The sequence below is a fragment of the Poromitra crassiceps genome (genome assembly GCF_964638095.1).
Source record: "Poromitra crassiceps genome assembly, chromosome: 7".
NCBI lineage: Eukaryota > Metazoa > Chordata > Actinopteri > Beryciformes > Melamphaidae > Poromitra > Poromitra crassiceps.
In genome coordinates, this window is record NC_139628.1 from 41,275,225 (window position 1) to 41,293,606 (window position 18,382).

General features: G+C 39.4%; 1 protein-coding gene across 1 annotated transcript in view; it reads right to left on the bottom strand.

Annotated features, from left to right (window-relative positions):
• The window catches only part of LOC310779958 (protein O-GlcNAcase), a gene marked incomplete at both ends in the record, with an annotated part of 36,482 nt that extends 25,692 nt beyond the window's left edge, over positions 1-10,790 (bottom strand). Inside the window, one exon of the mRNA XM_083640488.1 lies at positions 10,751-10,790. Coding sequence (XP_083496614.1) covers positions 10,751-10,790 — 40 coding nt within the window. The remainder of the gene's footprint in view (positions 1-10,750) is intronic.
• Positions 10,791-18,382: the final 7,592 nt, after the last annotated feature.

Here is an 18,382-nt window from a genome sequence, read left to right on the forward strand (position 1 = left end):
CACCAATTGGGTGGATGAGAAATAAAATTACGGTAAGTGGGCATACCAACATTTAACTTTTGGTTTGATATACACATAAGCAAAATTTACACTTAAGTACGGTGAGATGTTTTCAAAAGTATCTATAGATAAGCCAATGGCCTCTGAGGACGAGATTACACTTGAGTTTGCGTTTAGAGTATTGTTGTTTTGCCTCAGTCTGGGGACTGACCCACCCCAATAAGCTAGCTCTTAAAGCAGTTTTTTGGGGGAATTCATCCAGCCCACTCAAGACAAGTCCACGAAATCTGTAAACTTGAAAGGCAGACTCAAGGAGCCATCTTGTTTATGAGGTTCATTGCAAACAAATTATAAAGTAAACAATTGAATATGTACTCACAGAGTATCTCAAAACATTATCTGCCGTATGTACGTACTTGTTGTACTAATAACTTGTAATGAAGTTATTTTGTCTAAAATACAGGCACATTGTGAAATCTAATGTTTATAGTTACAGGTTGTACGTCACAAGAAACCTTCAACACCAGCACAAATCTGTACTTTGAGTACTGTGCTCCCTAGTTTAGTAAACTACTAGAGAGTACGTTTAACTGTGCTCACTAGAGTAAAGAAAATTCTTTCTATTTTCAATATTAAATCAAATTAAGTGTTTTAAAGTATCATTTTAAGAATAATCAGTTATATGATACTGTGATTATGTTTTAATGAATATGATTAATCAATGTTATGAATGTTTTGCATTTTAGAAAGTTTCAGTTCCTATTCCAAACAAACCAATATTAAAACTAGAAATAGAATAAAATAGTTCTAAAAAGAAATTAAACCACTGCATGGAGTTGGGCTATTAAATAGTTTTTAATAACAACAATTACAACAACAGCACCAGGAACAAACAAATAAATGAATGAACTAGAGTCATCACATGAATGATGAGAAAATATTGTTCCTGTTGTGAATACTTTGAAAATATTTTACTTAAAGACATGATTCCTTTTACAGGAAGGTTTGAATAAAGTGAAGCTGGAAAGATGATATATATATACATACTGTATGTAAGAAGCTTCTTTTACAATAGTGGAAAAGATTTAAGTGTGATTTGGAACACACTGAATATTAAGTTCAATGCATTATTAATTAGACTGTTTGCATTGAACCATATAGAGTTAACATTAAGGCCCACTCCTATATATTATAGCAGCAGTGGTGATGTAATTTTGTCATTATATCACTAAAATCTGTTTTCTCTTTCCAATAGATAATGGAGATGCTGTGATATGAGCTGAGACTGCGCTGGACTGCATATTGATCAAAAATTCTGTGTTCTTTCAAGTGTTTAATGTTTCCTATGTTTTCAAAACCCTGCCCAGCCCTGGCCCACAATTAAGTACAGATACAAGCATTATATTGAATAGTGAACTTAAATTTTGTAATTATTGTTATAGTTGATGAACATAACAATTGGGTGGATTGTTGGAGAAAAATATAAGTTCCATTGCCATTTCCTAATCAATAAGCTATATTTGCATACACATAATTATTCTTCCCTTTGCTCTGACGCATGACATTTCACACATATAGAATGGAGAGGACTTCTCCTCTTTGCTGAGACCTTGGGCAGTGCATCGTGTCCAATAACAATTGATAACAGTCTCTCAGTCAGACAGGCAGCCCTGTAGGCTCCAAATCAAGTCATCACCCCCTCCTCTCTGCCTTTTCCTCCTCCTCTTCTTTTTACAGTATAAAGCGTATGTCAAATTGTGACATCGCGGCTGAATAATTGACTCTGTATGACATATCAGAATGTGTACATTGAGATTCATGCCCTCTGTCAATATACATGTATTGCAGAGAATGTAAGCTATTAAATATACTTTTATGGTAAATCTTCCTGGACTCATTGGTTTCAATTCATTTGGTATTAGATAAGCTGTGATATACATTTACATATACATTTAGCGGAAAGAATAGATTTTATTCTCTATCAATTGGCGTGTCACGAACAGGATATCTACGAGAGCGGGTAAGTCTGAATTAATTTCATAATTCATTACTGAAGCTGTCGTCTGATATCTAAAAGAATCTGAAATGTTTGCATGTTGTGGGTGTGTCAAAATGACATTGTATATAACTGTAAATATGTATATTAACCTAAGTTAGTATTTTGTGGGCTTCTTGAGACAAAGGGGGGACGCGTCAATGTAAATAATACAGATGACCTCAGGACCATTACAAACTCTCTTGACCGGCTGTATTTTGCAGTGACCAGGATGGTCCAGTGTTAAGCTGCACAGCAAGAGAGCCTGAGAAGCGTTATCACATATTGCCTAAAAAGGCCATAAGGCTGCATTAGCAGCGACTATTATAGTCCAGTGGGAAACTGCGGTGATTCTAGGCATATGCTTGATACGGTCTTTAAGAACCACACGACATACTAAATAAAACCAAAAGATCTCCCCATAACATACCACTCACTCGAGGGGTGTGTGTTGCCCCATGGCGCGCTGGCTAGGATCGGCCAGAGATATTGAGCACCGAGCGAGACTGGGAAGCAATCATAGTTGTCTAACCAATATGGTTGATATGTTTTTGAAATACCTACAATGTGTAACAAGCATGTAACAAACAAACAAACAAAAATAAGCAGCTGTTTCATTGTAAAACAAAACAATTTCTTAAGAAGCCTATTTTAAAGGAGTTGAACAGGAAGTTTGCAAAAAGTGTATTTTAGCCAATCCCATAATACAGAATCAATTGTCCATCGAACAAATTGATCTGTCACCAAATTTGTAAATTCCAGATACCCCACACACGGACGGAACTGGTCAACAGGAGAACAACCGTCCCTCTGTCACCACCCCACATCGACTAAAAGGTAAGGTGTTGTAAATTACTTTACACACACACGGACACCTCAAGATCACAAGTAAGTGATAAACAAAAACACTAGCTCTCTCTCTCTCTCTCTCTCAATGAAGTAAGCAATTAAGCTTAACACCCGTAGTGCATAGATAATGCAAGACTGAAATATAAAGAGTTGAATGTGAATCAATGAGACATTAAATGAATGCGACATTCACAGTAAATAGAGGAATCAGTGCTTTGCTTTTTGCCAAAGGGAGTGATTACGAGAGAGAGAGACACGCAACAATTGATCAAAACAACGGCTCTGCACCTGTGTAATTAAAGCAAATAAGATAAGACACTGTCTGCTCTCTGAGAATGGACGCTGAAGGGCCTTGTAGAAGGCCGGAGTGTGAAGGAGCCAGAGAGACAATTAGACAGCTTGAGATGGTTATCAGACAGTATGGAGATGAGCCCGTAAAATTTGACACAGGTACCGAACAAAGTGTTTTAAATATGGCCAAGCAGATACCTGTGAACATACAAACAGACCCAAATCATTTGCCACATCAGATGGTTCAGCATTCTATATCAGCTGACCACATGCCAGTACGCATAGACAATTCAGGAAGTTCCCCATATCAGTACACCATGCATGTGCCTCGAAAACGCCCCCGTTATAAAGGCAACCGGAAATGCTACAACTGCAGGGAAAGTGGTCATTATGCAATTCAATGTCGTAATAAGCCCCAGGTTCAATCCCCAAACCTTTGAGCACACAGATGCTGTGATCAGATCAACATGTGTAAGAAAAAAAAGAAAAGAAAAAATGTTTTGGAACATAGCAGGCTGAAATAATTTGTTTATGTTCCCTTGGAACAGTCAGTCTTCCAACAAGGTTAAACATTAGCCAAAACATTAGCCTAGCGAAAACAATTTGGAAGACGATGCCAAGCTAGACTATGGCGACACCTCCAGGCTGATTGTGTTAACACACCCTGAGAGACCAAAGTTATGAATGTTTTGTTTGTTATGAATCAATAGAGTGAAGTAAGCTCTGCATTATTTAAAGTGCAGTAAGCAAATTTGAAAATCAATTAGAGTAAATAGACTGTTGATTATTATTTTGAAAATAAATCATAATAGAATGTGTGGTGATGGATAAGAGTTTCCTGTGTACGATAATCTGAATCTGAAGTATTTTCTTAAACAGAAAAATGCACATTTATCAACCACCAATTGGGTGGATGAGAAATAAAATTACGGTAAGTGGGCATACCAACATTTAACTTTTGGTTTGATATACACATAAGCAAAATTTACACTTAAGTACGGTGAGATGTTTTCAAAAGTATCTATAGATAAGCCAATGGCCTCTGAGGACGAGATTACACTTGAGTTTGCGTTTAGAGTATTGTTGTTTTGCCTCAGTCTGGGGACTGACCCACCCCAATAAGCTAGCTCTTAAAGCAGTTTTTTTTGGGAATTCATCCAGCCCACTCAAGACAAGTCCACGAAATCTGTAAACTTGAAAGGCAGACTCAAGGAGCCATCTTGTTTATGAGGTTCATTGCAAACAAATTATAAAGTAAACAATTGAATATGTACTCACAGAGTATCTCAAAACATTATCTGCCGTATGTACGTACTTGTTGTACTAATAACTTGTAATGAAGTTATTTTGTCTAAAATACAGGCACATTGTGAAATCTAATGTTTATAGTTACAGGTTGTACGTCACAAGAAACCTTCAACACCAGCACAAATCTGTACTTTGAGTACTGTGCTCCCTAGTTTAGTAAACTACTAGAGAGTACGTTTAACTGTGCTCACTAGAGTAAAGAAAATTCTTTCTATTTTCAATATTAAATCAAATTAAGTGTTTTAAAGTATCATTTTAAGAATAATCAGTTATATGATACTGTGATTATGTTTTAATGAATATGATTAATCAATGTTATGAATGTTTTGCATTTTAGAAAGTTTCAGTTCCTATTCCAAACAAACCAATATTAAAACTAGAAATAGAATAAAATAGTTCTAAAAAGAAATTAAACCACTGCATGGAGTTGGGCTATTAAATAGTTTTTAATAACAACAATTACAACAACAGCACCAGGAACAAACAAATAAATGAATGAACTAGAGTCATCACATGAATGATGAGAAAATATTGTTCCTGTTGTGAATACTTTGAAAATATTTTACTTAAAGACATGATTCCTTTTACAGGAAGGTTTGAATAAAGTGAAGCTGGAAAGATGATATATATATACATACTGTATGTAAGAAGCTTCTTTTACAATAGTGGAAAAGATTTAAGTGTGATTTGGAACACACTGAATATTAAGTTCAATGCATTATTAATTAGACTGTTTGCATTGAACCATATAGAGTTAACATTAAGGCCCACTCCTATATATTATAGCAGCAGTGGTGATGTAATTTTGTCATTATATCACTAAAATCTGTTTTCTCTTTCCAATAGATAATGGAGATGCTGTGATATGAGCTGAGACTGCGCTGGACTGCATATTGATCAAAAATTCTGTGTTCTTTCAAGTGTTTAATGTTTCCTATGTTTTCAAAACCCTGCCCAGCCCTGGCCCACAATTAAGTACAGATACAAGCATTATATTGAATAGTGAACTTAAATTTTGTAATTATTGTTATAGTTGATGAACATAACAATTGGGTGGATTGTTGGAGAAAAATATAAGTTCCATTGCCATTTCCTAATCAATAAGCTATATTTGCATACACATAATTATTCTTCCCTTTGCTCTGACGCATGACATTTCACACATATAGAATGGAGAGGACTTCTCCTCTTTGCTGAGACCTTGGGCAGTGCATCGTGTCCAATAACAATTGATAACAGTCTCTCAGTCAGACAGGCAGCCCTGTAGGCTCCAAATCAAGTCATCACCCCCTCCTCTCTGCCTTTTCCTCCTCCTCTTCTTTTTACAGTATAAAGCGTATGTCAAATTGTGACATCGCGGCTGAATAATTGACTCTGTATGACATATCAGAATGTGTACATTGAGATTCATGCCCTCTGTCAATATACATGTATTGCAGAGAATGTAAGCTATTAAATATACTTTTATGGTAAATCTTCCTGGACTCATTGGTTTCAATTCATTTGGTATTAGATAAGCTGTGATATACATTTACATATACATTTAGCGGAAAGAATAGATTTTATTCTCTATCACTTTATTTTGGGAAAAAGTGACAGCCCTATTATTGATTAATCTGTCGATTATTTTCTCAACTAATCGATTAGTCGTTTGGTCTATAAAATGTCACAAAATGGTGAAAACTGTCAATCACTTTTATTCACATTTAAGAAGCTGTAACGAGAGAATTTGTGTATATTTTCCCTTAAAAATGCATCCAAATGACGATTAAATAAATCGATGCCGATTAGGCTACTCTGTCCAAATTATGACTACTAATCGATTAATCGACTACTAGCCTAATCGTACCAGCTCTAGCTGAAAGCTTTCCACTGTCTGGTCTTTGGTCTCCACTTAAATTATTATTATTATTATCATCATCATTATTATTATTATTATTACACCCCCCACCAGCGTGTTCACACCTATGGTTCTTCACACACACACACGCACGCACGCACGCACGCACACACACACACACACACACACACAGTATTCCCCTCTGCTTACAGTATAGTAGGGTCATCTGGGGCACTTCCGTGACCGCGGAGAGCGAAGGTCCGTTTCTCAATGGATTTGTCATCTAGGAGGGTTAATAAACAAATTTAGCCGGGGTGTATTTTTAAAAAAGGCGGGGAAAATATTTGAGAGACCAAAATCCAAAATGGCTGCTGTGGAAATGAACTTTTTAATGCTTTGACCTACAATGATGCACAATACATGGTTTCAGAGCTTATTCTGGTCAAGGAATACATATTTGGTGTTTATATAATGATTTGACCTATTTTTGACCTTCAAATCCAAGATGGCTGCCAATTTTGAGGCAGTTTTTTCAAAATCGTCATAGAGCCTTCATATTAGGCTTGAATGACAGGTCTTCTCATGATGAGTTGAATAATATACAGTATAAGTACACAGAAGTAATCTCTGAGGTCAATAAATCAATGTTTGTGTGTAAACAACAGTTGCTGATTTGCGGTTTCCCATTAAATAGGGTAGGCCACTGAGAATATGGTGTCCAGTTCATCCCATCACATTTTCATAATGAACCAAAAACAATTTTGCACTATAGCCTAACATAAAATAATATTCTGTATGCAAAGCTAGCAAGGTTAGTTGCTTGAGCTGAATTTAAAGGTCAACTCAAAACAAACAATGAAATTAACTTTGAAATTAAAACTGAATCCTAGGCTACTAAATTTCATCAGCACACAGTAAAGGAAACTTGTCTTTGAACTCAGCTGACTGTCTAGTGTTACGTACGTCCCCTTTCTTTTACTTCCTCTTCACTTTCTTTACTTTCCTATTGGTGAAGGCATTTGGTTTCATATATATTATGAGTGGCGGCTGTATGGAATGTATTGAGGATTATGTATTTGTCCCTTTAACTCTCCTTGGGACTTTAAGAAGATGATGTCATGCCCTGGAGAGTGGCACAGGTGCTGTGCATTACAGAGACAATAAAGATGGCGTCTAGCCAAGCACAAGCAGATGCTACAGGTGGCCTAGCAGTGAGACCAGCAGAAGCTGCAGAACACCTGTGAGGTGAGGTGAAAGGGGAGAGCCAGGCTAAGTACTGGACTTCCAGGTACCAACCTGACTTTTGAGCAGGAGAGCTCCGTTAGATGGGAGTGGGCGCTTCACTTCGCCCAGCCAGTTACTCGGAGCCGACTGCCGTAGTCATTGGAGAGTTCTGAGGACTTCAGGGAGCGTTGTGCAGAAGACCGACGGAGACCCGAAGGAGGACCTTCTCCATTCAACCACCTCCTCACACTGAACAGTTCCAGGTCGAGCGGGCTGGCCGTGTCCGGAGTGACACAACGCCGGTGCTGGCCCAGATTGAGGTCCGACGGGAGGCCATCCACACGCGTTGTTTTGGACCATCTGGTAGGCCGCCAACTTTCATTAATAATATAAGGAAACCAAATGCCTATTTCTTGCTTCTTTCTTCTTCCTTGCTTGCGTATTCTTGTTGAGGGAATTAGCTGTATGACTACATAGCTTGATATCATTTCTGATCACACTAAAATACACGTCCGCTAAGAGATTGCGAGCCAATTGTGTAATATTTCTAACTATCATACCATCTAGCAATCTCCCGCGTTCGTAACACTAGTCCTAATCCCTGTTGTGCAATGTCCCTTTTCAGTGAAGTTTTAGTTTTTGTTAAGAGTATGGACTTTTAATCGTGACCTTGTTGGTAGGCAACGGCCCTTTTTCAGTCAAGCATTTTCAGATTAGCTCAGTCAGTCTGTGAAGCAGTCAGTGTCAGCACTTGCGCGAGCTCGCTTTTTCTCTAACTAATGTTAACATTACACACTTTAAGACACTTTGTTTGAGGATATCAACGTTATTCACTAGTCTAAAGATAGTTCTACCATCAAGAACATATAAAACAAAAGCAAAAACAATTTTTATTTGCAGAAGTCATCATTGATATTTGGTGTTAGCTAACGTTAGGTAACGTTATTATTTTTAGCTAAAGTTAATGTTATCTGTCTCCACACTTCTGTCAACTGACATATGCATTTGCTTTTGAAAATAAACAGCCTGGCTTGCTTAAGCATAACTGAAGATTAAATAGAAATATAACATGACGAATGCATGTACCGATTGGTTGGCCCATCTTCCCAGGAGGTGGTGGTGTAAACATCATCAAATTTATCAAGTCCTGACCAGTCTTGGGCTTTTAATTGTAAGCTGTCCCATTTGCCTTGATTTATTGTATCGGTGGGCTTGCAAGGCTTGTCACATTTTAGGACACATGCATAGGACATTGTGTGCTTTGTCTTTCATTGGGAGGGAAAGCAACTCGCTATTATATTACTGTTATATTATATTGCTGTTATACGCTGTTTATTTTCAAAAGCAAATGCATATATGTCAGTTGACAGAAGTGTGGAGACAGATAACATTAACTTTAGCTAAAAATAATAACGTTACCTAACGTTAGCTAACACCAAATATCAATGATGACTTCTGCAAATAAAAATTGTTTTTGCTTTTGTTTTATATGTTCTTGATGGTAGAACTATCTTTAGACTAGTGAATAACGTTGATATCCTCAAACAAAGTTTTTATTTTATTATATATTCCCCCCCCCCGATTTTTTTATCCCATTTTTATCCCCCATTAGTGCTAACGTAATTTCTTTATCCTGGTTGCTACTCCACCCTCTGCCGATCTGGGGAGAGCCGAAACTGGCTCCATGCTTCCTCCGAGACATGGGCAGTTAGCCAGCCGCTTCTTTTCACCTGACAGGGGAAGCTTCACCAGTAGGACATAGCACGTGGGAGGTTCACGCTATTCCAACCAGTTCCCCTCCCTCTGAACAGGCGCCCTTAACGACCAGAGGAGGAACCACATTAGCAACCAGGATATTGCATGTTTTTGGTGAAGGGGGTTCCTATATGAAGGAAACCCCCGGGAGGCACGGGGAGAACATGCAAACTCCACACAGAAAGGCCCTTTTGACGACCCCACCCGGGCGGTGGGCACTCGAGGACATGCGGACGGGCACGCATTCCTTCAGCTTTCACATCGTCCCAGGTGGGAATCGAACCCACGACCTTCGAGCTGTGAGGCGATAGTGCTTACCACTACACCACCGTACCTCCTTTTATATCCTCAAACAAAGTGTATTAAAGTGTGTAATGTTAACATTAGTTACTTAGAGAAAAAGCGAGCTCGCGCAAGTGCTGACACTGACTGCTTCACAGACTGACTGAGCTAATCTGAAAATGCTTGACTGAAAAAGGGCCGTTGCCTACCAACAAGGTCAAGATTAAAAGTCCATACTCTTAACAAAAACTAAAACTTCACTGAAAAGGGACATTGCACAACAGGGATTAGGACTAGACAGTCAGCTGAGTTCAAAGACAAGTTTCCTTTACTGTGTGCTGATGAAAGTTAGTAGCCTAGGATTCAGTTTTAATTTCAAAGTTAATTTCATTGTTTGTTTTGAGTTGACCTTTAAATTCAGCTCAAGCAACTAACCTTGCTAGCTTTGCATACAGAATATTATTTTATGTTAGGCTATAGTGCAAAATTGTTTTTGGTTCATTATGAAAATGTGATGGGATGAACTGGACACCATATTCTCAGTAGCCTACCCTATTTAATGGGAAACAGCAAATCAGCAACTGTTGTTTACACACAAACATTGACTTTATTGACCTCAGAGATTACTTCTGTGTACTTATACTGTATATTATTCAACTCATCATGAGAAGACCTGTCATTCAAGCCTAATATGAAGGCTCTATGACGATTTTGAAAAAACTGCCTTTTAGAGCTCAAAATTGGCAGCCATCTTGGATTTGAAGGTAAAAAAATAAGCCAAATCATTATATAAACACCAAATATGTATTCCTTGACCAGAATAAGCTCTGAAACCATGTATTGTGCATCATTGTAGGTCAAACCATTAAAAAGTTCATTTCCACGGCAGACATTTTGGATTTTGGTCTCTCAAATATTTTCCCCGCCTTTTTTAAAAATACACCCCGGCTAAATTTGTTTATTAACCCTCCTAGATGACAAATCCATTGAGAAACGGACCTTCGCTCTCCACGGTCACGGAAGTGCCACAGATGACCCTACTAGTAGGTGAGAAAACGTGATGGATATGTAGCCTACTCTATTGGAAAACATCCTGACCTCTCCAGTGTTTCAATAGAGCATCGTTTGACCTATATACAGTAGCCTACACCGCCGGCCAGTCTTACCTTCCACCACTCCACAAAGAAACGGGCTCCTCTCCTCCATGCTGTCCCCGGCCCGCCTCGCTGCCGCCCTCCGCTGCCTGCCAGTCGGCCCCGAATGATGCGAGGGAAGACGAAACGCTCTCACCGTTTGTGTCGGCTAAATACCGCGGATATTCTTCATTCTTCTCCTCGGTCTGCCTCCTCCTCTCTCTCTCTCTCCCTCTTCCTCCTCTCTCTCTCTCTCTCTCTCTCTCCCTCTCCTTCCTCTCTCTCTATCTCTCCCTCCTATCTCTCTCTCTCTCTCTCCCTCCTCTCGCTACCCCCTCTCTCTCTCTCTCTCTCTCTCTCTCTCTCTCTCTCTCCTGCTCGCTCACTACACCGCTGCTGGGGTTCTCATCATGCCGCCTTCAGGTGCTAGTCGTAAGCAGGATAAATAAGGGTTGAAATAATACGTTGGTTTGTCGGTGGCTTTAAGTGCATTTGGCTGGAAATTGTAATTACAGTATGGTAAGACTGACTCTGGAAAGCTTGGTGGCTGTTGTTATTTTATAAATAAGGTAGGCTACTAACAAACAACAACAAGCCAAACAAAATAATGTCTATTAGGCTTGCAGTTAAATACGCATTAATTAGGCTAGCTGAATCTACATAATGTCTTTGGGCTATATTGTGTAGGCCTGGGAAGTGAAAGTCGTGTACCAAGCATCATCTTTTAGTTAAAATTGGCTAAGTGGTGTCTGGAGGTGTCTGTGATGGCGGTGTCAGTCGCAATTGTGAAGTCACTTGTGTGATGTCACTTGAGCAATTGTGATGTCATCAGTGATGTAATAAATCTTTGCTGGGGGGACACCCGAGAGGCAAGCAGTAGAGGACAGAGAGTAGGGGGACAGAATGTAGGGAAAACAGTGGGTGGACCCAAAACAAATTGAGCCTAGGCGGAGGCAGACACCCAAAACACACCCTCTGCAGGCAGGCATGCCCTGACCCTACAGAAGTTCCACCTATGAGTTCCACTCCAAAATGCTCCAAAAGTCCCTGCCCAAACCACAAGGGGGCAGCAGGGCATAACCTGAAAATGTCTGGCATCAGATAGTCTTACCTGGGAGAGGAGATTGAGAGAAAGGATGTTTTTATTTCTTTCTTGTGTTAAAGGAGAACTTCAGAGAAAAACAATGCTGATTTATTTTGCACATGATCTCACACATATCCTTAGACTGTAAACAGTTTAGCAGGCATTCATTACTTTGACAGTAACTGAGAGCTGATTTGAGTTAAGTTATATAAGTTAAGGACTGTGGAGATCAGAGCGGCCAGACAACACACACACACACACACGCGCGTGTGCGTGCGCGCACACGCACACACGCACACACACATACACACACACACACACACACACACACACACACACACACACACAGGAACTATTTTTACGTCTTTTTTATTTATTATCCAAATGAAATGAAATTATTCTGGAAAGTTTTGAAAAGTGGAAATGTTTTACGTTTTGTAAATAAATAAATTGTCTGTTCTTTGTAATAAAAAAATGTTTTGCTCTTTGTTTGCTCTCCTGGCAAAAAAAAAAATCTTCTGAAACCGTCCCCCCCCTCCCCCCAGCACCCACACACACCTTTTCTCGCCAATTGTACTTGCCCAATTTCCCCCTGCTGCCCCGGTCGCCGCTCCCCTCTGCCGATCTGGGGAGAGCCATAGACTAGCACCATGCTTCCTCCGACGCATGCACAGTTGTCCGCCGCTTCTTTTCACCTGACAGCGGGGAGCTTCACCGTAGGACGCAGCAAGTGGGACGATCACGCTAATCCCATCGGTTCCCTTACGTCCCGAACAGGTGCCCTGGCCGACCAGAGGAGGTGCTCAGGGCCGTAGCTAGCTATGAGGACGGGGAGGTCCGGACCTCCCCTAATATTTCAGAGATTTTTTTTAATATTTCAGAGATTTTTTATTATTTTTTTTATTATTATTTTTTAGCCTTTATTTAACCAGGTTTGTCCCATTGAGATCAAAGATCTCTTTTACAAGAGAGACCTGGCCAAGAAACAGCAGCAACACAAAGTTACAACAAACAAACACATAAACACATACAATTGAAAAACATTAAAATGATCAAATAAAACATTTGCATACAGACAGCCTGTTCTCAAGAGATTTTACCATAGCCTTAAAACCATTTAAGGTTACTAAGCTATTAAGTTTAAGATCAGACTGCAGACTGTTCCATGCGGTGGGTGCAGAGAACCTAAAAGTGTTTGTTAGTTACAATTATGTTGACAGGAGAGCTGAGCAGGTGGTGACATGAAAGAGAATATACTGAATAATGACATCACAACAGTATAATCCTAATGTTGATTTAAAATGATATATTACTCTAAATATGGCTTAAAAAGGGGGGGAAAAAAACTCAATCCGCCTCCCCTTGCTGGACCTCCCCTATTTCGGAACCCTGGCTACGGCCCTGGAGGTGCTATGCCCCTAATCCGGCTTCCCACCCACAGACACAGCCAATCCTGCCTGTATGGACCGACCGACCAAGCTGGAGGTAACATGGGACGCGAACCTGCGACCCTCGTGTTGGTAGGCAGGGAATCTACCCGGATCAAGATCAGTCCGGGTCAATTAAGGTACAGTAAACATGTCAGACTGATGGTAAGGAAGGCACTAATACCAGGAACAGGAATGCAATCAGGAAGACATTCAAGATTCAAGATTCAAGATTTTTATTGTCACTCCGTAGTACAAGTATCACGTGTGAAATTCTTGTGCTGTGACAGTGACTAAACACGGTGGTTCCCATGAAAATGCCTGCAATTATTTCCTTGTAGGTTTACGTGAGGTGATTGCCACCTGCGTGCCTACATATTCATACTCAGAGCCGGGCGGCAGGATTTTTTAAATGACATGACCTACACTGCCTCTGATTTGCTTACTCTGATATTTTACACTAAAACCTTAAAGGAGAATTTTTGTATTTTTCAAACTGGACCCGATTTTTATATCTGTTGTTTATGTGTATGACTAAGTCATGTTAGCAGGAATTTTTTTAATCGGGTGCAGTATTCACCAAGATCGCTTCAGTCGCTTTGCCCACATGTCCCTCGTGCCTCGCAGCCTGGAAGTACCTCCACTAAACAAGCTAGGTGGTGCTTCCCAGCGTTATTAAGACAGTAACACACTCGTTTGAGCATTTGTAAACATGGTGAAATGCAAACACTGACTACATTGAAACTGATGGTTAAATTCTCACAGGCCTGGTCCCAAATTACAGCAGACAGCGTATGCTGAGAGGAGAAGACCTTCTAAGGTTGCCGGCTAAGAGTGAAATTGGCTGAATGGGAAGAGTTGGCTAATTCTGATTCTGAAGCACTAACGCCACCTAATCAGCTGTTATGCAGGGGAGCTGGAAGGAGAGAAGGAGTGAATGAAAACAAGATCTTCCTCTCAGATTTTTTGCATAAGCTCCATTTCAATCAGGAAAGACTAAATATTTTGTGAACAATGGTTTATTTGCATGAGAGCAATTATTTAATTACAGTAATACATGTGAACAATGATTATGAAAAGTACTGTGCAAAGTATTTGGCACCTCATCCATTTCCTCATCCAAACTCGTCTGGGCTGCTTTTCTTGGGCACATGCAGCCAAGAAGCTGTTCCACTTCTTGCCTCTCCATGCTCATGCGTTTCATACAGAAGCTCTGTCATGTAAGATCATCTTGATATCTTATTAGTGTGTATCTAGTAGTGTGAGCTTGTTTGCGACTTGTTTGCGACTTGTTTGCGATCCTGCCGTCTGGCAGACACTACAGGAGCATCCGGTCCCGAACTAGCAGGTTCAGAGACAGTCTACCCCCCAAGCCATCAGGCTGCTGAACTTTTGACTGGCTGCCCCCCCCCCAACCCATATCAGTACTGCACTATAGCACACTTTTAATTTATGTGTGGATACTCTGTGTCTTGTGTGATTGATTGCTGTGCAATTGGGGTTTTGTTTTGTTTTTACCTACTTGTTTTTTACCAAGTATGTTTTATATATTTACTACAGTGAAGTTGAGTGGACTCTGAGTACAAGATTTTCATTGCAGGTGACAGATGTTTGCATTGTTGCCGGTATATGACAATAAACTTGAAACTTGAGAGAAGAAAATCGGTTAAGTTTCTCCTTATGTGTAAGATGCAACCTGATTTCAAAATTGGTTAGGATTTTAAAACTCCTGTTATCTGAGCCCTGCTTTAAGTCTGCAGCTTTATGATGAAGGGGTCAAGTAAATTTAAGTGCTACTGAACATATGTCATAATACAATGCCGTTCACTGTATGTATCCCCTGATCTTTGCTACACTTCAATTTAGATGCTTGAAACTTGATAAACATCATCAGTCTAAACTTCAATAATGAGAGACTAGTACAACAGTTCTTTAATGATACAATAAACAAATTAATTTTGCCGTATGACTCCATGATATAATGACGCGTCTCCTGAGATGATGAGAGTAGGACGTCAGTGATGAATAGGATAGAAAATCACCCATAGGGAATTCTTCAGGAGTCATGACGTTGGTGGTGGTCAGGGGAGGAGGTGGGGTGAAAACAACTGCTTCAGCGATGATGATCAGCAACTAAGGATGACACATAGCGCATATGCAACACATAGCAAACATAGTAAAAACATGGACTCTGATATACTACGCCGGTTAGGTGATTGACCCAGCAGGAAAGGAATAGCTTGAGGTGATTGGCTATTGCCACACAGGGGAAGCGTGGGAGACTGTGAATGGATGAGGAGACAGCATGAATGAAAGGGGTGTGCATAACAATGAATGAACAACCTCAAAGAAAGGGGGCGTGCCCTGTGATAACCTGAACTTGGCATTGGCTGCATAAGCATACTTCATTATTGAAATTAATCTAAACATCACTTGTTTAATAGGCCTATGGCTGTAATTCAAGATAAGTCTGCCTTTTTATTTCATTGGGTTTTTAGCCCTAGTTGCACTTTTCGTAGCACATCTTTACATGTTATAAAAGTGTATTAAGGCATTGTGTATTATTGCACTATTTTTTAAGAACCGATCCAGCCCCCCCACTCTCCCTCTCTTTAAAGAATGCCATATAGGCCTAAATAAATTACGCAGCCAATAAATAGACACATCTAAACATGTGTCCTTGTTTGCATTTGTGGAATTCAATCGTCATTCGATTCAAAACCAGAGAGAGCTGTATCCTCTAGTCCACACCCTGCTTTAATATACAGTGTTTCTGTGGTGATATAATGGAGATATGACAATCTAGTGTTTCCTATGGTGTTTTCTTGTGAAATGCGTGCCATGGCACGTGGGTAAACTGGCACTCCAGATCGCAAGCCAGAAGCGGAGCTCCGTGCCGCACCATGACCAGTGTGAATGACCTGATCACTGATTACGCCAGGTGAGCCGTATGGAAGCTTTTTATGTTTTGTTTTTATTTTTCCTGTTGTTCTTGTTTTTTGACATTTTTTGCTCGTGACCCTGTTCACACTCGGCAAACAGCTCTACTTGACTGACACGGCCAGTCTCCATTTCTCCAAAGTGGGACCGCGCCAGCTGCATTCTACTGCATGTAGTACACTGACTGTCGGCAAGTACCTCATACACCCCCCAAATAAAATAAAAATCCGAACTATCCCTTTAAGAAAGAGTAAAAAAAAGTGTCTCAATTAACATTTATTGATTTATTGATTTATTTGACATAACCTGTCCTTTTCAATGTTAAAGAAAAAGGAATTAGAAGCAAGTTCAGACTATCTGTTATGAAATAAAGAAACAAAGTGCATTACCAAAGTAAAGAATGAATCAACAGAATTATGTCTGGCCAGTCGCTGGCTGTCTATGGCGCAGAGCCGACACAATTTATACTACATGTAGTCAAGGAGACTCATTTAATCAAAGCATATAAGTGAAATTAAAATGACTATGTTTGAAAGATACAAAAAAGTACAAGGGCACAAAAATCTATTCAATTACATTAAGATCTGACTGTATCTGTGTATCTGTGTGCAATGTGACCACAAACAGAGCAAGCAGGTTGGCATTGACTATCAGGGCATACCTTTCCATCCATCCATCCATCCATCCATCCATCTTTTTTTTTTGCTGCACCCTGATGGAATGCATGTTGCAAAAACATTCCGCTTTTACTTCCTGATTCCTGCATATCTGCGGTTATTACAGGAGTATGTCCCCTAATGATAACTCTCAGTGAGAGTCAGCAGCGCAGCATCGACACGCCATTCTCACACAAAACAAGCATTTCCCCGAGGCACAAACATCACACAGTCACTCAAGGCTCAAGGCTGTTTGAAAAAGGGCTGAGCACTGCATGACAAGGGAAAAGAGGTGAGAAGAAAATGATCATTATTCATCATTATTATGTACGGTACTTAAAATTGTGTTTTAAACACTAAAAAGTGTTTACGGCTTAAAGGAAATGTACTGAGCATTGACACTGTTGCATAAATGCAAATGCATCTCATCTGCAAGACAAATCTGAAGTAGACAACTTGAGTTTGCCCATGTGTGAGAAAATAACGACCATAACTCAACCAAAAATGGAATAATGTTGTGTATATTTATGTTCAAAGGTTAAAAGCATGGCTTATGGGCTGCTCATCTTGCTGCTCACAGGTCAGTGCCTCTTAATTGATTGTTATGACTGTTTTGATATTTGAAATACAGTGGACTCCTCTTATTGATCACTTTGGGACGGATCAAATTGATCACTATAAGATGATCATTATAACCGATTTTTTTCTTTTTCTTTATTTCTCATGCAGATTATGATCTAATTGACATTTGTATATTTATGAATACAGCACATATAAAGTAATGAAACAGACAGCTTCACTATTTACTGAATGTTGTTGACTTTAAAAATCCATACAGTAAGTTAGTCTAGGCCTCCAGCTGTTTCAAACACAGCGGTCTCGCATAGACAGAGACGCCCCAATCTCTCCATATACAGACAGATATATATTGCTGCTGTACCTCGTTGGCTCATTTTTGGCAGTTTGTATGTAAAAAGAAATAAACAATATATAGATTTACTGTAGTTCATTCAAGAACACTCAAGTCATAGAATTAACCATTTATTGCATAAATGAATATAATGCATACAATTATGTTTGGCGTTGAAGGCTCCGCTCTTATAATTAATTTAATATTTAATTTAATATTTAATTAATTTAATTCTCTTTAATTTAATGTAGCTTTCTTGAAAGTGTGGCAGGACTCAGTGAAATAAAGTATTTCTGTACTGTAATTGACACATACTAACAACAGAGCTATATGAATGTACTGTAAACAAAAACATTGTGAAGGACCCAATTGGAGTACTGCTTACTTACTTATGGCAGTCCATTGAAAAATCAACATTTAGAAATTCTGATGGCAAATTCTGTTGAGTAGTGTCCACAGGATTGTTCGAGCCATTGTATTGAAGGGCTTTTTCAGACTGCAATGTATACATCCTGGTTTTGTTCCTTGTGCTTCTATGCTGGATTTTAGTGGATTACAAAGATCTCGTACCCCGGGAGAGTTAAGTTGTTTTAAAAATACTTATTTACTTGGTGGTGTTTGTCTGTCACATGTAGTTCATTGTTAGTT